Genomic DNA, 25,069 nt, shown 5'->3' with positions numbered 1-25,069 from the left:
TGGGGATTGAGTGGGCATCTGGATGAAGACTGGCGCTAGAGTAAAGACCAAAGAATAACAGAAGGAAAGAAAGTTTAGGATCTTTGTTTTATCTTTGTCTGGGATGAACTTCACTTTGGACTTCAAACCAGCGATGGGAGACTCAAGTTCAGTGGAGAACTTAGAGAAACAGCTCATTTGCCCAGTCTGTCTGGAGATATTCACCAAGCCTGTGGTCATCTTACCCTGCCAGCATAATCTCTGCAGGAAGTGTGCCAATGATGTTTACCAGGTATTGGTTCATTCCTAATATAGTGTGGAAGTGTCTTATTTTTCAGGTTGAACTATCATTCTCTTAGCAGCATCCAGAAACGTCATTAACATAGAACTGTTCAGTTTGTAGTCCTAAAACCTGGAATATAATCAACATTTTCAAGCCATCCATTCCCTCTGGAATTCCTAATGGGCTTTTGGTATAGCGGTTTTGGATTTATGAGTAAAATAAGTTCTGTGGTTAAAATAACTTGAAGAGAGTTTCACATTTTGTTCTGCAACATATGTTACTTCAGATTAGCCTAAATGTAAGTTGCTTACAACAAATACAGCTACCATAACAAACTACAGCTACCTTAGGGATGTAAGTTGAATTGGGCAACTGTTGAAGTCGTCATGTACTTGTTAGTATCAGGTTTTTAAAAATGATTAAGACATTCCGTGATGGTATTGAGAACAGCATGATTGCAATTAATAATAACATAACTTACATTTTAGACAAAATATTGACAGTTACATTATCTATTTTCGCTCTGCTACGAAATCAAAGTAAAATCAACTACATATTCAATTCAATTCAAGTTTATTTGTATAGCGCTTTTTACGATACAAATCGTTGCAAAGCAACTTTACAGAAAATTAAGTTTCTACAATATTTAGTAGTAGCTTATCAGTGGTGACTGTCAGTTTATGTACATATGGCAGAAATGTACGGAAAAATCAATTAAACATATCTGTGCAACAGTGGTGTTTTGAATAAATGAATCACTTGAGTGAACGATTCAACTATGACTCATGTGTCCTTCCTGAATGAATCTGTGCTTTTGAGCGAATCGGTTGAGTGAATGATTCATGATTCACTCAGTCGTTGTCGTCACCTAGTGTCATATCGATGTAATGTGCAGAAAGGGCCGCTTAAAATGCTAATCTAATGCTTGTCTGGAATGGACAATCGCAGAGAAGACCAGTGACAAGAGGAGTGGTACAAACAGTGAAATGTGTCCGGTGACATGGACCTAACCGGAACTAACTGTTGTATGTTGACACCACGAAAGAACGAATGTTGATAATAGTTATTGTGTGCCCTGTTGTGAATTTGGGCTTTAATTTGAGTTTATTAAACTTACTGAAGCTATTTTTAGAAGCTCTACAATATTCCTCAACCTAATTTACTTTAAAAGTCATTTTATGAGTTGAATGCTGAATTGTGAGAATGAAACAAGACCTCAGAGGCCCTCAGCAACTGTCAGATAGAGATTAATGATCCATTTAGCCATTCTTATTTGTGCCAAATCTCTTACGTTGCTCCTCTAAGGTATTAGACTAGTCATCTCATCATCAAGAAGAAGTTCAGCTTTCAGTGGAGCCATTAGTATTCCCTCCGAGTGGAGTGGATGCCGTTGGGCCAGACTTTAACATGATTGAGCGCTGCAATCCATCCATAATAATTCTCATCTTTAACTTTTAACAATTACCCAAAGATAACTGACAGACAAATTACAGTTTGCTGGGCAGAAGTATGCATTAATTCACTCATTAACTGGCCACAAGTATTGCCTTTAACAGCAGGTCTGCTCTTTTCTTTATTACATAACAATATACGTTTATTTTAATATTAACTAATATTTTTTGATGATTTAGGCCTCCAACCCTCTTTGGCAAAACCGGGGCCCTGTGTCTACAGGGGGACGTTTCCGCTGCCCATCTTGTCGTCACGAGGTGTTATTGAACCGGCACGGTGTATATGGCCTTCAGAGGAACCTGCTAGTGGAGAATATCATTGATATCTACAAATCAGAGTCTACCAGGTTAGTTTCGAATTGGATGCCTCTCCAAAGCGCTGTTTTCTGGACCTGTTCCACACACCAAGAACAAGCATTTCTGTTCTGGAAGCGCTGATATGAATGAAAGCTATTTGTTGTACATACTTCAAAGTAGTCTTCTCTGTATAGAGATCCAGCAACGCCCTGAGCTGTGTAGCAAAAATACACTGTATGCCAACAGATTTTAATTGTGTTTCAAAAGTCTTGTGACACACCACTACCCGGCACTTGTTCTGTTTCATCAATGAGGCTTAAACTCTGTGTAGTGACACAAATATGTGATTTACCCGTGTGTGGGAAATTTTCTGCCACGTCACGTAAACGCAACCGAGACATGGGACCTGAGGCTCTGGTGACTGCTCCAATCCTTTGCCAAAACACTAAATATAACTAGGACGCTTTATCCCTGTGGCAATAAACAATGTGTCAAGAGACCTTCCATGAAAAATATGTGTAATTGGGTATAATAAGATAGATAGACTTTGAGGTCTTTTGTAACAAGCGCTCAGGTCCTTATCATGAATACGTAATGTAACATGGTTATTAGGGTCTTTGACAAAAAGCAGGTCACCTGAATGTAGAGGTTGTTTCAAAGACACAAAAGATCAAGTGTGCGTGTATTATAAAATAGACTATATTTATAATTAAAAAAAAAAATTGTATTGAAATTAAAAGTGACTATATTTCCTTTCCTTACTTTCTTTCTTTCTTTCTTTCTTTCTTTCTTTCTTTCTATTCTGATCTCAGCTATGTCTTGTATTCTTTAAAGTATAAATCATATACATTTGATTTTTTGAGGATTTGTGATTTAAAAAAAAGAATACAAAATGCCCATAAGCTAAGAAAAATAAATCTTATGTTATTTTAAGTAAATGTGTTTTGGTTTATGATTATTATTAATTAAAAACAAGACAAAAATGCTTATTTTACAAATATTATTGTAATTTAGCTCCATTCTAATATGAAATTTCCACTTTTTTTGTGTCCAGCCAATTGATTCCCTTCACTTTTTTATTACGTTTCACGCTGAAATACATTACATTTTAGAAGTAAAATGTCTTATATTTATATATTTTAAGGTATTTCAAGGATATTTCAAGAATATTTTCAGACATAATTTTTAATAAAATATATCTTATAAAATATATAAATATCCATATATATATATATATATATATACAAAAATATATCCATAAGATTTATGTTTTGAGATCACTTACAAAATGACAAAAAAACTAAAAAGTATAAATAGATTTATAACCTATTACGATCACTCTATCCACCCTAATATGGTTTTCTATATAACTGCCTTATCAGCAGACATCCACTGGATGGCAGTCTTTCATAAACAGTCTTTGTTATGAACCGGCCTGCTGCTAACACGCTGCACATACAAACCATCTCTTTCCACTTGACAAGACAGATCAAGACAGATGCTTGTTGAAAAGGTCTGTGTGAGTAATGTGTTCATTTTAGGACAGAATATCATATTAGTTGCATCAATCACTTTTAAATGCAGTATCTGCTGTAAATGCCGATAACATCAAATTTTCGCATCAGCTCCCTTTATAGTGATTCACCTCAGGGGAGCTGATATTGTAGCTCTTCTGTCACAGAGAAAGAATGCTTGTTGTGTAGTTTATCATTACATACGCATTTAGACAGGTATAAGAATGTCCTTCGCTATTCCGAGTTGAATTGAGAATGTCTTTTAAAATTTGAATTTCGATTGAGGTAGCAAAAAGGATGCAGAATTCAAAGTCAAATTTTAATTTAGGTCATTAAAAACGACTGTAGTTTTAGATGAGAAAAACCATTTTGTTTGCTTTAAACTTATAGAGCTTTTAAATTTAGGGAAATATGCTGTTTAGTCCAGAATTTTTTTGTTTTGTTTTGTTTATACTGTTTATTTGAAAGTCAGTTTCTGTACAGACACATATCTCAAAGTCTTTGCTACAAAAAAGGCATTGTTTGAAGCTGTTATTGCCCAGAAACAATAGACGATTAGGTTTTTACATTTTGTGACAACTTGCTCCGATAGCATGTTAGTGGTGTTATTAAACAAAAATGATATGAATGTATATCTATTTATATATTATTATGTTTTTATTATTATTATTACTATTTCCTCTGGAACAACTTATTGTCAGTGCCTTGCTAAAGGGCACAGTTATGATAGCTCAAATTTGCAACTTCTTATTTACCAATGCAAAACTTGAACCTTTATGTCATACCATAAATCTATTTCTGTTTTGACTCTACAGGCCACTCCTGCCCAAAACAGAGCAACAGCAGCTGATGTGTGACCAGCATGAGGAGGAGAAGATCAACATCTACTGCCTCGCCTGTGAGACACCAACATGCTCCATGTGCAAAGTGTTCGGGGCTCACAAGGACTGTGATGTGGCCCCGCTGCCAGACATCTACAAGAGACAGAAGGTAGAGGATTTGTACAGTTTTTATCAACCAGACAATTGTGTTTGTTTGGTGTAAATGACCTCAGAAAAAATCACAGGCTGCTCTGACGCTGTGGTGTGACACTGTGAACCGGACAGATGTGTGTATAACACGCTGCCCAGCAGGTTTCACACATTGCAAGGGGCTCGATCTCACCTAACTTCTCTAGCATCAACACCCACCCACATGTGAACACTATACACAGACCACCAGCAGCCTTGGCTTCTGCCTTAACCAACAGCTGCCTTATCCAGACCGTCCTTCCTTTTTCAGTTTTTCCTGCCTCTAATTTGTTTAACAAACAAGATTTTCAAAAGAGATCATGTAAATTAATCAAAGTCAAGTTTAAAGGAATAGTTCATCCAAAAATAAAAATGTACTCATCCTCAGGCCACCCAGTATGTAGACGAGTTTGTTTCTTCATCGGAACAGATTTGGAGCAATTTAGCATTACGTTACTTGCTCACCAATGGATCCTCTGCAGTGAATGGGTGCCATCAGAATGAGAGTCCAGACTGCTGATAAATACATCACAATAATCTGCAAGTAATCCACACAACTCCAGTCCATCAATTAACTTGTGAAGCTGCATGTTTGCAGAAAACAATTCCATTATTAAGATATTTTTAATTTCAAACCATTGCTTCCAGCTAAATAAGAGTCCTCTCTCCAAAATCTATCTTTTTCCAGTGAAAAACTAATCTCATCTGAATCTGAATCAGAGAAATCTACGCAGACTAAGCATGGTTTACAAGTGAATCTGTCTAAAACAGTTCTAAATAAATATATCAGTGAATTTTGAAGTGAGAGGGCAGTAGGGGATGAACGTTTTCATTGGAGGAAGTGTTATTTTGAATTATGGACTTTAAATCTTTTGGCCAGATGTATGTATTTTATGGTTAAAAGTTGAAATGCCTTGATGGATATGTTTCATACAAACATGCAGCTTTTTGCTTTATAAGTCATTAATTGATGGACTGGAGTCATGTGGATTACTTGTGGATTATTGTGATGTTTTTATCATTTGTTTGAGCTCTCATTCTTACGGCACCCATTCACTGTAGTGGATCCATTGGCGAGTAAGTGATATAATGCTAAATTTCTCCAGACCTGTTCCAATGAAGAAACAAAATCCTCCACATCTTGGATAGCCCAAGGTTTTTTTTAGGTGAAACTATTGCTTTAAAAGAGCCCTCCCCCCTTTATATGAAATCCAATCACTTTGTAGTAATAATAACACACTTATCAACAAACCACACAATTTGAGGTGTCATTCACGTCTGTAGCACAAATGATGCGGGGTGAATCATGTTTAATCCTCAGGGTTAAAGGTTTTTTGACATCACTAACACTAAGTGTAAGCAATTGCAATGAGCTTTAGGAAGCACCAAAAATTACACATCACAGAACAGACAATATGTCTTAAAATGTTTAAGAAAATAGACCAGTTGAAATTAACAGGATAAACGTGTTTCATGACGCACAAAAAACATGCAACATCACAGCAATTTTCTCACTGTCCGATGCATTCTTGACCTACATGGTATTGAGGTCTTGACCTACTGTACCTCTTCTGGTATGGCTGGTAATGAAGGTCTTCATACCAGGGTGCCAACTGGCCCTGAGAAATGAGTCACTCCTCCCTGTTGTGTTTTGAGTCATAGCAGCTTCTTGTGGTCTTTACCTTTTTTGTCTTTCATTTTTGTCCTCCGTAACTGCCTGTTCTCAGCTCTCTCGCTCCCTTCAGAAACAACCAGATGAACAATGACTAAACCTACCAGCCTTTCCCAATAGAAAACCATGTGCATGGTGGACACCATATGTTGATCTGTTATTTACAGTGTTCCTATGCTGAAGGTCAGTTCTCATTGAAGGAAATGGGATGAACAATGACTAAACCTACCAGCCTTTCCCAATAGAAAACCATGTGCATGGTGGACATATGTTGATCTGTTATTTACAGTGTTCCTGTGCTGAAGGTCAGTTCTCATTGAAGGAAATGAGTTCTTCTTACAGTACATCTACTTCTGTGGCTCTTGGTTTTGAGGTACTGTACTTGAATGATGTAACGCTCCAGGGTCGTAGGGTGGTTGATGCCCAAACCGGTTCCAAAGAGCCATAATTTCTGCCAGGTGGCTATGATGACATTTTCTCTTTTAGTCATGGCCCACTATAAACAGTGAATCACTCATTTCAAATGCAAATCAGCAACGTTTGATCAGTCAGGACTGGTAACATTCTTACAATCTCGGCCTTTAGTTCACATGCTGTTCTCTTGTTTGTAAGTGTGGTTCTCACAAGTTGCATAGCCAAGTCTGACATGGCTTTCTTGTGAAAGATGACACGTTGAGCGCATTGGTCATGTGTTTTCTTTCTTTTATTTTTTTATGAGGTCCTGTCACATTTAGATATATTCTGCTCCGTTTTGTCTCAGACAGAGCTAAGTGATGCCATAGCCATCTTGGTGGCCGGAAATGACAGAACACAGGCCCTGATCTCACAGATGGAGGATATTTGTAGGACAGTCAAGGTGAGAAAGAAATGGTACAGTAAACCACAACAATTATGAGATTGTGTGAAAGAACTGGGTGATATATTGAATATTCATAATATATTCATTATATTTACATATTGCATTAAACATTTTGAACCTGGTTGGCTGCAATGGCTCTCAAGTTATAAGGATGGATCCTCTGATTTACCGTTTTAGCCATTTCAGACCAAATACATAGATTAAATCAAAATATATATCAAATATAGTCCAGAGTTAGTCAAGCATTATTTTTAAAGCACGTTCTGCACATCTGTAGTTGATCCAAAGTGCTAGAGTATAAAATAGAATCAGAAAAAGAGAAAGAAGTATACAATCAATCAAAGTAAATATACATACAATACATCCTAAAACACAACTAGAGGATAGGTTTGGGGTCAGCAAGTTTTTATTTGTTTTTAGGAAATATCATTTTTATTCAGCAAGGATACATTAAACTTATCAAAAAGGACATAATGTTACAGAAGACTTATATTTGAAATAAAAAAAATTCTGTGTATATGTGTATGTATGTACATATGTGTATGTTATTTTGCCCAGCCTTAGCCAATGATGATAAACTATTATATTTAAAAATTGTAAATAGTTTAACGTTTTAAATATTTAAAAAAATATATATATATATATTTAAATATATTTTAGAAGCTTTTGGTGATTTAAATGTTACTCTTAATTCAACTAAAACAGTCACTGGTAATTGTTTGTAGGAAAATGGTCACCGGCAGATGCAGTACATCTCTGATAAGTTTGATGAACTTTACGCCATCCTAGAAGACCGCAAAAGAGAACTAATAGAGACTGTCGGCCGTGAGCAGGACCAAAAACTGGGCCATGTGCGCTCCCTTATCCGTCGCCATGGAGATCACTTGGAGATGTCCGTCAAACTTGTAGAGACAGCCATCCAGTCCATGGAAGAACCTCAAATGGCTGTGTTCCTGCAGGTACAACAAGTGCTCCTCCATGGCACTAGTGCCATGATGCTAGGAGTAGTTATTACACTCTTAAAAATAAAGGTTCCAAAAACTTTTTTGCAGCGAAGCCATAGAACCATTTTTGAAATACCTTTCAGTGAAAAGGTCTAAGAAATGTTTTTAAATAATATTTTAATAATGTAAAGAAAATTTTTTACTATATAAAACCTTTTGTGCAATGAAATGGTTCCATGAATGTTAAAGGTTCTTCATGGAAACATTAATACCAATAAAGAACCTTTATTTGAAGTATGAGTGTATGAAGTCTTTATAATAATCTCTAAAGGATGCGTTCACACTCTAGTTCGGCTCTCTTGGTTCGTTTGGTCTGGACCAAAAAAAACCCGATTCATTTGGACCGTTTAGCCTTCACACACACACATTTTTGACAGCGAACCTAAAGATGCCGAAACTAAAGGCATAGTCATACGTTCACAACCTGATTGGTTGAGTTGAATGACGTATATTTCGTGAAGGAACTTACAGAACACCTTAAACAAAAGGTGTGTTAATTTTAAAGCTGCGCTGTGAAGACCGATCGGTGTATGACATCAAAGTAACCATTCACCGCTCATTGTTGCGTCTACATATGATTTTATTTTCACCACCTGCGAACTCACAAAGAGCTCATAAAAGACACTTTATATCCTCGTTGTTCCACGTTTGCCCTCTGCTTATTTTGTTTTGGATACACCGCCCTTTCCGCGTCGTCAAATCATGTGCATAGCATCGCAACTTGTCATTACATCCTGTTTTTGGTTCATTTAGAAATGTTTGGTCTGTGTTGCGTTCATATTTCATTCGAACTGCACCAGAGTTCGTTTGGAAGCGGACCGAGACCCATCTTTTTAGTGGTCTCAGTCCTCTTGTTTGGTGCACACCAGTGTTCGGATGGCAGCATTCACACTTACTCAAATGAACCGCACTAACACAGCAATTGCACCAGAGTTTGTTTTAACTGAACCAAACATGACAAGCGTGAACACACCCTATATATGTTTTGGCACCCTCCTTTAATGTACATCTATGTTTTTTTTTTTTTTTAATAAAAAGCCAAGCAAAAACCCCAGTACAATCACTTAGAAAATAGCACATGATTTGAGGTATCATTCATATCAAAGCTGAATACTTAAAAGTATCTAGATTTTCAGCCTCAAAGTAGTTTGCAAAGCTATTACCGTGTCTCAAATGGTCACTTTCTATGTCTAACTTGCTCAAACCTCTGGCGCCAGTGATCGATAGCGGTACAGGTGCTTGTGAACATCTAATGTGGTCTTATTGAGCTGTGTGGAGCTAATGCTGCAACACCTCACCGGGGATGCTGGCAGCAGAGCTTGTTGCTTTTAGAGCCCCCCCCCCAACCCCCGAAGATGCTTGATGCAAATGAATCCAGCCTTTGCATATGCTGTTTGCTGATTGACACCGGGCCTGTTGCTACATTTCAAGCATCCTTTAATGACAAGGCCCAGGGGGTGCTGACATTGATTAGCAGGACCTCACACAGCTGGAGACCCCTGTCCTTTGACTAGTGGCTCAAACAGTCAATACTTCACCACGGCTGAGAGCTGCGGACCGCAGAAAGAGACTTTAAAGGAAAGTGATGGAGAGGTGTAATTGTTTTTTGAAACAGCTTTCAATATAAAGTGGCAGCCTCAGGTGCAGCACTGCTCTTTTTTAACTAGCACTTCTCAATGTGTCAAAGTAAGCTGCATAACAAGTGCCGGTGATTTAGTATGTGTCCTTTTTTGTGTACGCAGTGAAACTGTGATGAAGAGTACTGCAGGTTTTATGTTTTAATCTGCTGCTAGTCCTAAAATGAGTGTTCTTCTTTGCTGTGTTCACAGAGCGCAAAAGAAGTGTTCAAGAAGTAAGTCAGCTGTGAGTGATGTGTTTAGGAGTGTCTTAAAGGGATCGTTCACCCAAAAAAATCATTTTCTCATCCTCATGTCATTCCTAACCAGTGTGACTTTCTTAATGACAGAATTTTTATTTTTATGTGAACTGCCCCTTTAAACTAAACCATATTCAGCACGTGTGCTTCATCAATAACTGATGCCTCCTAAAGACTAACAATCATGATTAATAACCTTACAGGCAGTGACTCAACCAGCCTCCCACCCCAACAGCCTACTGTATTATGCACTGGTTCATAACTTTCATCTGCCTCAGTATTGTGGGAAATATTCTGTACTGTACGTATTGAAATCCCTTATGCTACAATTTATTTATTTTCTGCTGACTTCTGAATTTAGTTGAGCTCCAGATGCTTATTGTGTAGACTCATTGAACATGTTTTGTGAATAATTTCATAATTTCACTGAATTTAAACATTTCACTAACCCTCAAAATTTTGGGATCGGTAGGATTTTTCCGTCTCTATTTTTGAAAGGCTCCTCTTTCTGCATTTTTTAAAATAAAAAAATTATCATAAAAAAAGTTTATTTAGTAACAAATGTCTTTACCGTCACTTTTGATCAATCTCATGCGTCCTTGCTGAATAAAAGTATTAATTTCTTTTAAAAAAAGAAAATAAAGAAAATCAAATAATAAAGAAAAGAAAAATATACAAACCCTGTATATTTTTTATACTGTAGTGTGTCAAAAGAAATAGAAGACTAAAATATAATATCCCTCGTTGATCGGGATAGAGCTTTTTAAGGATTTGTGCCATATTTGACCCCTTTTAACAGAGCTATTTTTCTCTTACAGTCTTTCCAATATATCACTGTTGACTAGTTAATGTTTACTCTTATCATGACCTTGACAAGCAATATTTTAACTCTGTTACGGGAAAAATCAATGCAGATTTTTTTGGACAACTGTCAGATCAGCAGTCTTCTTCATGATTGTGTAGCCTAGTGAACCAAACTGAGAGACCATTTTGAAGGCTCAGGAAACCTTTGTAGGTGTTTTGAGTTGATTAGCTGATTGTCATGTCACCATATTCTAATTTGTTGGTGGGTTTTTGTTAAATGTGAGCCAAAATCATCACAATTAAAAGAACCAAAGACTTAAACTACTTCATTCTGTGTGCATTGAATTTAATTAATACACGAGTTTCACAATTTGAGTTGAATTACTGAAATAAATGAACTTTTCCACGACATTCTAATTTATTGAGATGCACCAGTACATGCACACAAAAATATATTTAAATATATGTCATTTGTTGAGGCACATTTATCTATTCAAATTATAGCTATAAATATTGGTGGTAATAGTTGAAGAATCAGCTATTTGAAAAGCTTAATTGTTGAGCACAAATCTGAATGTTATGGTGATCTGGATCCCTTGTAGTCACTGGTTTTTATGGTTACTGTGAGCCTGACAAGGGAAAATGTGTTTTGAAAGTTGAAAGTTCAGCATTAACTTTATCACATGCAGTGCTGGGTAGTAACTGATTACATGTAATCTGGATTATGTAATCAGATTCCAAAATTAAGAATTTGTAATTAATTATATTACATTTTAAAATGCTCATAATCAGATTACAGTTACTTTTTATGGATTACATGATTACAAATTATTCACACAATGGCAGTAAATTGTTCATAATTCATTATGTCAATACATTACTGACTACAAATTTCAACATGTAATTTGTAATCAGTAACAGATTACAATTTGTAAGTAATCTACATCTACCCAGCACTGATCACAGGTGTGTCCTTCAGTAAATGCAAGCTTTCCATTGATGCCGCTAGACAAACATGTTGCCTCCAAGAAGTAACTTTTAAACTTTCTCGTTTGTAGAATGAAACTCTATGCAGTGTGCGCAATAACATATGCATCAGCATTCATCACATTTTCCCCCAAAACCTCTAACTGTTTAGAAAAATGCTTACGCTTACAACACTGTCTAGCTGTGTCTTAGGTTTCATGCTTCCCTCCACCTGCGGAGACGTCGCATGGTGTCTCGTGCACCTGCGTCACGAGCAGCCGCAGGGAGACGGAGGAACGGGACTTAACGCTATCTGTCACTTTTATATTTGTCCGAGTTCCGCCGTGACTTCACCGCTCTGTCCTTGACAGGATCACAGACACTGCCAAGGCTTCCAACATTGAGCGGACGGAGGCGGGCTACGAGAGCATGGCCCACTTCATCATCAACACAGAGGATGTAGCCGACACGCTGAGAGGCATCAACTTCCAAACAGGTAACGGCTTCACAGCTATGACGACACCATCTTTGTCACATATACATTCATGTCTATTTGCATCTGCAAGTTGAAGTTGCGTTGTGGTATATTTAGGAAATGAGGCATGTACTTTTGTTGCAGGTGAAGATGGGGAAGACAGCGGTGATGAAGCCCCTGAAGACCTGACCACCTCGCCTGGTCAGACTGGTGAATCAGGGAGACGCATATAACTTATTTTTAAACCCAAGGTTAGTTTCAAAGAGGATGTTTCCTTAAAGCAATGGTTCACTCCAAAATGAAAATTCATTTAGTCACCCTAATGTTGGTTCAAATCTGTCTGTCTTCTGTGAAATCAAACACCAATGGAGTCCAGAGACTTCCATTGTATAGACAAAAAAACCCCAAAAAAACAGACATTTCTGAAAATATATATATTTTTTTTATGTTACATAGAAGAAAGCAATTCAGAAGTCCTTTAACCCTTAACTGTCACTGTCCCACCTGTGGGACGCTTGGCGCTCTTTTTTTTGTTGTCCTTTTTCTCTATCAAATGTTTTAGTAATCATCATAAATTATATATCGTTTGAAAGCTAAGAAGCCCAAGATTCACCCTGTGAAAACAATTTTGAAATCGAACATTGCGTTACCATGGAAATGGTACTTTAAAATGTTTTGGCGGTCTTCTCCCACTTAGCGGTCGGTGTCAAGTGTCATTACAAAATGCATTACGGTCTTTTACAATCAAAACTTTTTATAATCTTGACAAAAAACATATCACTGGAAAGGTCTGAGTCTCAGGATTCCATATTTGGTGGCAGAAGCAAAATTGGCTTGCATAAAAAAAACAATGGATGGCACCCGGTGGATTTTTGTGGTATAACGCCCTAAATAAAATCTCACAGAAACATACATTTTTTTCAGATCAACTTCAAATTTGGAACATAACTTATTTAGACAGAAGGCTTCAATTTTATAGTAATTTTAGAGTAAAACCTGTTATGTAAAATATTTATTATATATAAATTATTATAAAATTAGTACAGTGTATTTTCTTTACAATAAATGTAAACTTCTATAACTTTTTAATACTATCATTTTTTTTTTAAAATTCTGCTGATTGTCTTCTTTAAAAAGAGACCAACCTTATGTCTGTATTCCAAAGTGTTCATAAATTACAACAATTTAAGTTTGGATAGTGCACTTTCATGCCTATTTAAAAAAATGGGGGGTGACAGTTAAGGGGTTAAGGGGTTTAGACTTTTCTTTGTACTTCTTTACATGTTCTAACTTTTATTTATGTACATGATGGTCTGAAAACTATTTTGAACTGAACTCCATAAAGCCTGCTGTATCATATTTGATACACCAATTTCTAAGGCCTCTAAATGATCAATACTTTGCCTTATTGTACACAATCTGTTACACGCCTTCTGTCATCTGTTTATACTTTTTTAGCAAATAAAAGGCCACGTCCACCCTCTGGTACATGTGTCTTTTTGCTGTACAATATTGCTGTGAAATCTACTGATTTTTGTAAAGTAAGCATAATTATAATATTGTTAGTAATATTTAAAGATGAACACTTACTGGACTGAAGCCAGTAGATTTACTTGATTATCCACACGTCATTTATTTTTTAGAAAAATCGTGTTAAAATGTGAGTATCAAATACGATGCATCAGGATTTTGAGTAAGGTTTATATTTGCAAATCTGTTGTATTATATGTTGTGCCCCCCACAATACAAACTACACAGCGTTGATCATAAAATTAAACATTTAAATATCATCTTACTAAAACATTATTGGGAGATATAGAGTGCTGACTGATTTATATACTTTTTATGGAAGTAGTCCGTTATTCTGTTTTGAAAATCTTATAAATTATAGCAACAGCATATAAATATCAGCAACAGCACCAAATTGCATATTTTTGCTCAGTTTGGGCTTCACCCTTTTTAATCCTCAAGAATGATCTCCATATTCTCCTATATCTTATTATATGAGGCATAAAAACCTTATGTATCAAATATGATACTTAACAAAACAAAACACATGCAAACCTTTTTACTTAAAAAAAGATGATTTCATATGTCAGACTTTACAGGGTTAAACTATTACTGTGCAGACGTCCCATCCTGGTGACGTGATGGTTCTTGGCATCATTGACACTCATTGTGTTATTGAGTACACTCGTCATCTCCCAACAAACCCTATTAAATATTCACTGACTAAAGCCTCTGTAAGGCCACTATAAGCACTTGGATCTGTTGTATTCTCTTTTATAGACATGAAATACTTTGGACATACTGTGTGAGGACACTTATGTCGCACTTAAAAATGTAAAAGCTTTGCTGCATATAACAAAAATAGGACATTATTTTAAAGAAATATAGCAAAATATAATTTTGAAATATAAGATTTCACAAAAGTTTGTTTTAAATGATAAAACAATAGATAGTGGATTGTTCAAAACTAAATGTATTAAATAAAATTTCAACATTAAGGGTCACCAAAAGATGTAGAGCTCCAAAAAGAACCTTAAAATGATTTCTTCAAAGAGAAAACAGGCCAAAATTGAAGTTGTTATTCATAGAAAACCTTAATCTCTACTGCAAATTTCAACCAAACTATGTTACAGACTTTTCATTAAGACCCTAAAGAATCATATCAACAAAATGGGCATCCTATGACCCCTTTAATTAATTCTTAGTCAATGCTCCTTTTCTTGTCAAAATGCATTGATTTAAATTTCAATCTCTTCCTTACTCCCCTTGCTTTCATGTGACTTTAGTGAACTAGAGTGCATAATTAGACTACAAATGGACTACATTTGATGTGATTTATTATTTAGTTAGTTGTTTTGGAAGCTCAACAGCCCCTGATCACCATTCACTTTCATTATGTATAATTTATCGTTTTTGTTTATCTTCGTAATCAAGTAAGTCATATTTGGGACAACATGTGGGTGAGTAAACATACAAAACTTACTAACCAAGGTCTAAAAGTTGTTTCTAAGAGGCATACTACAAACTGGGCTTAACTTGGAAAATAGCATTTGCTCAAAAGACATTTCCTGTTCTTTGAACGGTGGGTATCCTGTCTTGCAGGGGCACCTGTGCATGCTTTCTTTAAATAAGCGTTCCTTTTGCTTCATTTTAAAGGTCAGAAACCTCAGTTAATCAGGGCAGCGTGGGCCAGGACAGCATGCAGCTTTCTCTCTGGTCCTTTACTGATCTGATAGGACCGTGTGTCCGTACAGTAAGAGCAGTGTTGAGAACAGGGCTAAATCGCAGTGGCAGGCCCTCGGCTTCCGACGGTCCGTCCGCCCCCACCTGCGCTCGAGCCGTGAGTCTACATCCACCCATTACTTAATAACCGCTCGTCTCTGTGCCACCAGCTAGGATATATGGCAGTGCAGATATATGACATGTGCTCACAGACGCTGACCTTGTCACTCGTGCTGTCAGCCCACTGATCAATTCATGGAGGGAAAGAGAGCCAGAGAGTCATTTGGTGAAGCAGCATTCGGTCTGGGTATGTGCTCAACAGCTCCACACATGGAGTGCTTCCACTCGGAATGAGGATAGATCTTATTTTGAGGACGTGGTGCGTCACAAGCTGACGTACCGGCCTTCGTGTAATTTAAAGCTGTAATTCTTCCTAGAATAAGAGGATTTTTTTGGGGTGTCAGAAGCAGGACGGAGAGCCAATCTGCGGGATGAGATGCGACTTGTTTAACAGTTACTTGATCTTAATAATATCATTTAGAGTTTTTTTTCTTCGTTTTATGCTTTAAATATGAAAAACAAACCGTTTACGTAACATGCAGTTTCGCACAATGGCACTTCCTATGAAATGAGTGTTCAGTCAACATACATTCTTGCCAATGCAAAGCACACACTGTCCTCTCCCACTCGCCCCATTTATGACTAAAATAGACTCGGTGTAAGTGGAAGATTATAGAAGACTTAACTCATATATTTTATTTTTCATTTCCAGGGTATTTCCTGTGCTGACTTGAGAGAGACTGTAAGGAGGAGGTTTGCTTTAATCCTTTCAACATGGCAAGAGCTTCTTTCATCTGGTATTTTGTGGTCCTAAAACTCTGAGCTATAGTTCAGTAAGAGGAATTACAAATTTCTTCATAGCTTCAACACCCTGGGGTGCGTTTCTCAAAAGCAACTATGGTCGCAAGTTCCGTCATTACCTATAGAGTTCAATGGAACTAACGACCATAGTTAGCTAACGATGCTTTTGGGAAACGCAACCCTGGATGTTTAAAACGGTTTATGATGCTATTTTTTTTATTTATTTTTTGGTCTTAAAATGAGCTGAGAACCTAGGAAATCAGAAAACATTTGTGGTTTGTCCAAATATATATATATATATATATATATGCAAATTACCATTCAAAGGGATCAATAATTTTTTTAAATGTTTTTTATTTTTATTTGAAATGCATAAGTCTCTTATGCTCCTGGTAAAAAGGTAATATTGTGAAATATTACAGTTTAGAAACAATTTTCTATTTTAATATATTTGAAAGTGTAATTTAAATAGCTGTATATAAATAGAAAAACTGAATTTTATCTTTATTTAAGAATAGAAAGTCCAAAAGAAAAGCATGTTTTAGATTTTTTTTTTTGTCAATGTAAAAGTGTTTAATAAAAGTATTTAATGCTTCCTTGCTGAATATATTTAAAATTATATTTTTAGCAAATAAAATCTTACTAAAACCTTATACATCAAACTTTGAATGGTAGTGTATATACATATATATTTGGACAACCCAGATGTTTATTTTATTTTTTTTGTCATTTGTTTGTTTGTAGCTTTATAGTGTATTTTTCACTTTCAAATAAAGATGCTTCATATTTTAAGTGGTGAATGATTTGTATGACATAGACAGGCTAATAATTCTACATTTATCTACGAATACACTCAACCTTAAGATGTCTCATTTAAAACGAATGATAAATCACTACCTAGATCAACTAATAGAATCACATTATAAGAAATACTGTTACAGCCCTTCAGTTCATTACATGCATGTAACTTTTCAAAATAATGTACAGCAATTTCCATAGTGGCATCTCACCTGTTACTCACCACTTGTGTTTTTATGTTCTGTGTGACGTTAATGCCTGTGTAAATGTCAATGATGCTGGCTTCCTATAAACCTGTGTCTGCTGTGATCATTAGCACTTTTAATGGGTGATAATGAGGTTTACATGTTTGCAGTTACTTGTAAAAGGCATGTAGACTCATTTATTTATGCAGATTCATGTTCAAAATACAAAGTCATGTTTGCATTTAGGTGCAATATAATATGTAATTTACATAATGATAAGCAATATACAATGTACAGTATATCTCAAGCACTTTGTAATATTGTCCAACATTATTGTCACAAAACGTGGGTAAGCTTCTTGGTTGAAGTGCTACAGATCATCGTTTCCCACCATGTGAGGAGAACATACTTTTGCACGTAGTATACAGTGAGCATCTGGCATTATGTGTGTGGTAAATATTGGTAATATTACCAAAGTATAGCATTTCATGTCATGAGAAAACTGTTGCAAAGTGCGAGGATGCAACCAAACCAGCCGAACAGAAATGGCTCTTTACAATGGCCTTCTTTTACTTCATTGAGAATAACTCAATACTAATTAGCAGGATTTGTAATGGTTTAGTAATATTTCTTCCATTTATACACATTTGAAAAACAAAGGTTCCAAAAGAGGGGTTTCACAGCCATGCCTTAGAAGAACCTTCTAAAGCTTTCAGTGAACAGTTCTAAAAAGAACCTTTTCGTTCTTAGTGTGAAGAACATTTGAATCGTCTAAAGAACCACTATAAAGGTTCCATGGATGTTAAACGTTCTTCATGGAACCACAGATGCCAATTAAGAACCTTTGTTTTTAAAGAGTGTAACTCTAAATAGGAGGCCAATAACTGTAAACACTGCACAAGTCAATTGTAGATTGATTGGTTTCTCGATTTGGTTACATGTGAACCACCCTGACTGATCAGCGTTCTGAGGTCCTGGTAGGTCTGTTGTGTGACTCTTGCATGCGGTTCCTGGTTCTGAACTGGTCCAGAGGTGATGGAGACAGCAACAGGACACCAGAAACTCTTCTGGTGAACAGATAGATGCCACTCTTAAAAATAAAGGTTCCACATAACACTGATGCCACACGTGAACCTTTTAGAAGAACTTTTTTTTCTGTTGTTCTTCAAGTTGGAATGCAGAAACCAACAGCCTGATCTAAAGAACCTTTTTTTTAAATCTCCAAAGAACCTCAGCCAACTCAAGAACGAGAAGGAGGTTCTTTGCAGTGGCAAGGAACCACTGAAGAACCTTTATTTCTAAGAGTGTGGGTCAGCAGGAGGCATCGGTGAATGTCATATGCTTTAGCGAGAGTTTGGGGGTGTGAAAGAGTGCATTGAGCTTGTTCTTTACTCGCAGATTGAAAGCATCATCATGGAGCTACAGCTACTTCCCAGCCTCATCTAGATATTTGCGGTTCAGTCCCGCCTGTTCCCTTTGATTCTCGTTTCGCGCCATTTCGATCATGTTTCTCAGCAGGTGGAAGGTGAGGTCGATGGAGATCGGAGGGTCGTCGTTCCGTTTGGAAAACTCCGTGAGCTCCTCTAAGCTGTTGTCCTCGTGAGGAGAGCGCAGCTGCGCCGTGGGGAAGTGCGGGAGATGCAGGACACCGCCTGCCTTCTGCGCTCCGAGGTTTCTTTGCAAATACTGAAGGAGTTTTTCGCCCACGAGGTAGGACATGGCGTCGTCTCCTGCCCTGTTTAACAGCACGTCGTCTAGCTGGCTGTTCATGAGGCTCAGGTCGCGGGGTCGACAGGTGCTCAGCGGGATGTGGGTGGTCAGTAAGACTGAAGTTATGAGCAGGACCAAAGGGACGGGCTTCATGCTGGACACAGCAGCGCGCTTCCTGAGGGAAACAGCCAGGTGTGTTACTACAAACCAAAGGTTTAGTACACAACTACACTGCAAAAGTTTCTGTTAAGTGTTCATTTAAAATACAAATTTGAGACTACGAAATGAGTTATTTTTATATTGCGTAAAATCAAAAAAGTATAAGTTTATATAGGTTGCAGGCCTAGTGCGGATATAAATGACAAAATTCAAATGAAACTTTTTAAATGAAGTATACAAAAAATTTGTAGCCTACATATATTTAGTATGTTGGTATATGCAGTATTTAAGTAAACAAATATAAAAGTGCTAATAAAAATGACAAAATTGACATTATGAAATTAGTTGTTTCGTGTATTTTTGTTAAATTAAGTAAAAGATATTGAATGTGTAATATGTGTTTTTTAAATTATGTATATAAATAAAAAGTAGCCTAAATGTATTTTTTAGTAAATATTACCAAATAGTGCTAATATAAATTGCAAAATTGTTGTTTTTATATGTATATTTTTAAGTATCTAAATTAAAACTTTATATAAAAGTGCTAATGTAAATTTACAGGATTTTAAAATCGTATTTTGATTTATTCGAATACAAAAGTACTAGTATAAATTATAAAATCAATAAACAATTATCTTTTAAAATTATTAATATTAGTTACAAAATTAAGAGTTGGCTATTTTTAATTGAACATTAGATTAATGTACATAGAAAATAGACTTTTGTATTTTATGTGCAATATTAAATTATTGATGTAATGTCAATATATATATATAAATGTATAAATCGTGCATCAGCTAAAATCGGTGATAAGTTAAAAGAATTTGCATCTGAACTTATAAAGCAAATAGCTAAATATCAAATAAATTATTGAATAAAAGTAAAACACAAACATGATCACTGTTCTGCGGTTAAATAACTATAATAGTCATGCCACTATCGTAATAAATAACATTTTTTTAAAAATAAAAATGCCTAAAAATAAACAACGGAATTAATACTTATCTACTTTAATAGCTACATAAACCGAATCTTGAAATCAGACGCCATGTACTCCTGACTGAACAATCAGCTAACTCAATGAACAATAATGACAGTCCTGTACAATATCAACACAAATTCTCATGCTCGCAGCTAAGCTTGAATGGCCTCAGTCAAGAAGTTGAAAGCAAGTCATACAAGGTAACTTACTCGGTCGTCTTCTGTTGCTTCAAAAGTACTTGTAAGGAAGAGTGTTTGCAGACAGACTGGAGTGAAGCTCCTGGAGCTCAATGGTTATATACATCACACACCGCTCCATTGACGTCAGTCGAGCTGCATAAACTGCTTGTAAATGAGGCAATTCTGAACTGAAACGAAGAATGGAGTAAAGGAGCTGTATCCGAAGGACAAAGTGAGACGTTTCTTTATCTCTCCAAAGTTTTCAGTTAAAAAACATCATCTTGATGGTGTTGCAAAGTCATAAACCTGGTTTCAAAGACAATATATCCAAAGTTGTAACGGACAGGTAATCGGTTAATGTTTTGATTGGTCCTTTGGCTGTTAAATAACTTTTTTTTTAAACGCACCTGAGCAAAATGAGCTAAGGAGCTGCTGTCGTGATGGATTTCTGCATGGCTGCTCATCTGTGGTCTGGAGGAGAGCAGAAGCGCGACGGGGATACGAAAGCCTCCGTCTCTGTCCATGGTGCTGAAATTCCTCAAGATGCAGCCAGACATCATTCATTGGCTGGCTCATATATATATATATATATATATATACTGTATTTGACGAAATGTTGTACATATATTTTTATTAAATTATTTCTGTTTCATGTCTTACACTTCAATATGGCTGTGGTTTGTTATTAGGTAGTACACACAAAAATGATTTGAAAATAATCTGTCTAGAATTAATGTATATGAGCTAAATTCACAGTATTAGAAGTACTTTTGCGAACTTCAAGTTATAATACTGACATTAATATTAGTAAAAATACACCATGTCATGTAGTCATGAATTAAAATGCTTTCTGACTAAATTATAACGTTTTAAAGAGTGGCTGAGCAAAACGTATTCAACAGCCAGATGCAGAGGTTTAATCACTGTTGACTATTGTTTCTGGCTAGCCGTCAATTCCCCAGAGTGACGAAGCATTAGCTGGACATGCGGAGATATTTATATAAGCCTGACACGCTCTCGAAGGAAAATCCTAAACATGGCTTTACCTTCCTGATCAGTGTGAAAAAACTAATATATATATAGAGTCTAATAGCAGTAGGTGTGATTAGATTTTTTTGGAAGGATGACAGTTAGCAGATACACCAGTGACAGCTTTGTCCAGTCATAGAGCTGATCTGCAGACTGAAGCTGTGAATTGCAGTCAAGCTGAGGAACAGCCACCCTACATCCTATTGGCAAGGGCAGTAAAGAACAGGGTCTATTGCAGGGTTCCTCAAATCTTGCCCTGGAGGGCCAATGCGCTGCAGAGTTTAGCTCCAACCCTGATCAAACTTACTTACCTGTGATTCTCTAACGATCCTGAAGACGTTGATTAGCATGCTCAGGTGTGTTTGATTAGGGTTAGAGCTAAACTCTGCAGGAAAGTGGATCTCGTGGGCCAGATTTGAGGATCCCTGGTCTATTGGTTCAACACTGTGCTAGAAAAAATCTGTAAATTCAGGCCAAGATTTCAATGTCAGCCGTTTCCTTTGAAATATAGACCATCTACACAAATTTCACCAGTCCATAAATGTGTTAAAGCACATGACATAAGGATAAGTTAATAATGGGTTAACAAAATTCTTCATACATAGAAATCGGAAAATAAGACATATTTGATAGATTTACTGTCTTGGATAAAATACTTTGAAGAGATTCAGGTATGAGTGATGTTTTTATGATGAACAAAGGGCCTAGATCATGGAAAGGCTTGCCCCTTGAAATTAGTCACCACTAATAAATCTAGTTTTAAAGCTTGGTTGTAAACATTTGTATTATTTGGCTTTTAATTTAAAGTGTTGATGTCTTGTGTGTTGTTTTAACGTGATGCATTATTTTTAAATATTTTTTTATGTCCTTTGAATTTTTCATGATGTTTCAGTACTTGAAGGAGTTGTAAAATGCATTAAAAATAAAGGGAATGAATGGTCTGGCATCTGTGAAAGATGTATTTTTTACACATTATTGTATTGTGTTAATCAATGCAAGTAGAAGATGTAACGCCCATAACTTCACTTCTGTCAATCACATGTTCCTGAACTTAATTAGTGACCACAGAAGACACCAAAAATGACTCAAAATGCAGCCACATCCTGTAACAAACAGGCCTGCTGTTTTAAGTGAGCAACACACCATATTTCACCATCTAAACAGTGGTAAATACAGGCATATAAATCAAATGTATAGAATTCTTTACAGAACCCATAATCACAAATATTGAAATAGCGTTAATTGCAAAGGTTAATAAAATGTCAGAGGTCTGAATTACGTTATTGTCAGCTTTGACCTTTGTTGTGCAAACTTCATCTGTAAGCTTTCTGCGCCTATGTGTGAGTCTGTTACTACATTTATTTAATAAAACTACAAACAAAAATATTCCCGTGTGTGAGGTAGTGGTCAATCTGGAACATCTCATTACATCTTATTGGCTTTCCAGGAGAGGTAAGAGTTCCAGGCAACAGCCACAATCTGAACAACAGCCAATCTGAAAAACGCAAGCATGAACATATTACTGTATTAGAAATCATGTATTTATAATGAATGTGACCAAATGCAAATATCACATTCGTGTCTTAAAACACGAATACAGAAAACAATACAAATCCAGATGGTTCCCAGGTGTGTGCGTGCGTGTATAGATATAGATACAGATAGACCGACTGACTCTAGTTGTTAATCCCAGTGTGGAAGTTCAGGTGCCAGAAAGCAGTAGCATCAAACAACGCACAAACAAAAAATCGGTTTTAAAAACTCCCAATAGTCCAAATGAAAACGAGAGCCTAATTAAAAAGATTTCAAAAGTTTCTCAGCTTCGTTCCCTTTAATAAGCTTTCATAATGCTGCTGTGCCACACACTGTGTTGCAGAGGCACGTCCTGTACGTTCTTTTCCCAGTGACGCCTTTAAATCTCCAGCGCTGCTGGATTAGTGCCCTGCTGCAATGGATGCATTATCATTATCAATGATCACTTGACTTTTGAGGCTAAAAAGGGTGTTTTTTAAAACCAGAGCTTTACCTGTGGTGGAGAGGGATGAAATAAAAATTGGCGATCTGCACCGGAGGCCAAAGCTGGAGAAATGAAGAGACGTTGCATTAAATAGAACATTACTGAATGAACTGGAGAAAGAAAAAGAAAAGAGTGTCAAGCACAGCAGGAAGACACTTACATAGTAATTGGAGATCAAGGCATCCATGTAGTCCTATTGAGATGTGGAAAATGCAGAGTAAATATTATTCATTTTTAATAATAAGAATAATAATTTAATTAATATTATTTTTATATATAAAACCACCCACAAAACCCATTCTGGCAGAACACACACATTTTATTCAGTATAAAAAAATGTTAGTTCTAATGAATTATTTTCAGGCAAAGTTTCATAACTAGACTTTGAACTGAACATATTGAAATATATGAAGTGTTTCTGACCCTGCCGCTTGTTCCTATCCAATGTTCCTTGTAATATTTTGAGCAAATTGACATTTCTTCAAGCATAAGCTGAAGGACTATGTGAGTACCTTAATACCAAATTTTGATTCATATAATTTTTTAATGTAATTAAAATGAATCATGCTGTTGCAAAGACCCATATCAGAACCATGACAGCCGCTTTTAGAAGGAACCTACCAGAACAAAAAAAATACCCCTGTATATTATATTATGTACTTTCTAGTCATCAAAGTATCCTGAAAAAATGTACATGGTTTTCACAACAATATTAAGAAACATAACTGCTTTCAACATTGGAGTTTAGGGTAATGTCTACTGAAAATTCTGACATCAAAGGAATAAATTACATTTTAAAATAAAATAGAAAGAGTTACTTTAAATTGTAATATTTCACAATATCACTGTTTTTACTGTATCATTTATATGTGACCCTGGACCACAAAACCAGTCTTAAGTCGCTTGGGTATATTTTTAGCAATACCCCAAAAAAACATTGTATGGGTCAAAATTATTGATTTTTCTTTTATGTCAAAAATCATTAGGATATTAAGTAAAGATCATGTTCCATGAAGATATTTTGTAAATTTCCTACCGTACTTAATTTCTGATTAGTAACATGCATTGCTAAGGACTTAATTTGGACAACTTTAAAGGTGATTTTCTCAGTATTTAGATTTTTTTGCACCCTCAGATTCCAGATTTTCAAATAGTTGTATCTCGACCAAATATTGCCCTATCCTAACAAACCATACATCAATAGCTATGTTTCCATCCAAACATGCAAATTTAACTTATGCGCAAAACTGGAATATCGCATAAAACATTTGCGAATAAAGCATCGTTTCCATCCAACGAGTCAAAGAGAACAAAATTGTCACTTCCTGATAAACTGGCACTAAATATCTCTAAGAAAACTAGGAGAAGCCACTGAATATAATAATTTTCATATGTATCAAATTACTTGTGCTTCAGAGAGAGCTACAAGCAACAATCTAACTACAAGCAACAGCACAAATAAATACAATAGAGTAAAGATACAAATAAAATAAACAGTGCTTTTCAGTTTTTTTTAGGTAGGTCTAACAGTTTTTAGGTACAAAAATTGAATAAAGTAATCAAATGTAAAATAACATTGCATATTTGACTGTATAAATTAAAGATTAATCTTTATTAAAGTTACAAAAGCTATTCAATCAAGAGCAGTGAGTGATTTCTTTGTTGCTGTTTGTAGCGTCTGCGTAGGATCATGCATGATTTTTGGGGTTTTATGGTTTAAGAAGACCC

At 36.0% G+C, this 25,069-nt stretch overlaps 3 protein-coding genes across 4 annotated transcripts in view; 1 reads left to right on the top strand and 2 right to left on the bottom strand.

Moving 5' to 3' along the window:
- On the top strand, positions 1-16,370 carry trim54 (tripartite motif containing 54). The gene is made up of 9 exons (XM_016537567.1): positions 1-271; positions 1,894-2,060; positions 4,340-4,514; positions 6,967-7,062; positions 7,791-8,024; positions 9,899-9,921; positions 12,087-12,211; positions 12,335-12,441; positions 16,194-16,370. Exons 1-8 carry the CDS (start codon positions 104-106, stop codon positions 12,421-12,423), a joined length of 1,077 nt encoding a protein of 358 aa, XP_016393053.1. The 5' UTR covers positions 1-103; the 3' UTR covers positions 12,424-12,441; positions 16,194-16,370.
- Positions 16,371-18,074: 1,704 nt separating this feature from the next.
- uts1 (urotensin 1) lies at positions 18,075-20,419 on the bottom strand. The gene is given in 3 exon segments (XM_016537490.1): positions 18,075-19,150; positions 20,326-20,384; positions 20,387-20,419. Coding segments are annotated over 3 exon segments (552 nt in total). The 3' UTR covers positions 18,075-18,690.
- A 1,871-nt stretch (positions 20,420-22,290) lies between these two features.
- The window catches only part of LOC107727637 (mitochondrial inner membrane protein MPV17), a 30,481-nt gene continuing 27,702 nt past the window's right edge, over positions 22,291-25,069 (bottom strand). Inside the window, exons 6-8 of one of the 2 annotated variants that reach the window (XM_016537576.1) lie at positions 23,502-23,534; positions 23,351-23,403; positions 22,291-22,819 (exon numbers count right to left, since the gene is read on the bottom strand). In XM_016537576.1, coding sequence (XP_016393062.1) covers positions 22,750-22,819; positions 23,351-23,403; positions 23,502-23,534 — 156 coding nt within the window. In that variant the 3' untranslated portion in view covers positions 22,291-22,749. Of the gene's footprint in view, positions 22,820-22,858; positions 23,270-23,350; positions 23,404-23,501; positions 23,535-25,069 lie in introns of those variants that run through there. The other variant, XM_016537574.1, reaches the window with a different exon arrangement.

Source organism: Sinocyclocheilus rhinocerous, unplaced genomic scaffold (genome assembly GCF_001515625.1).
Source record: "Sinocyclocheilus rhinocerous isolate Xijiao unplaced genomic scaffold, SAMN03320098_v1.1 scaffold185, whole genome shotgun sequence".
Lineage (NCBI taxonomy): Eukaryota > Metazoa > Chordata > Actinopteri > Cypriniformes > Cyprinidae > Sinocyclocheilus > Sinocyclocheilus rhinocerous.
This window is presented reverse-complemented; position numbering and strand designations above follow the sequence as displayed.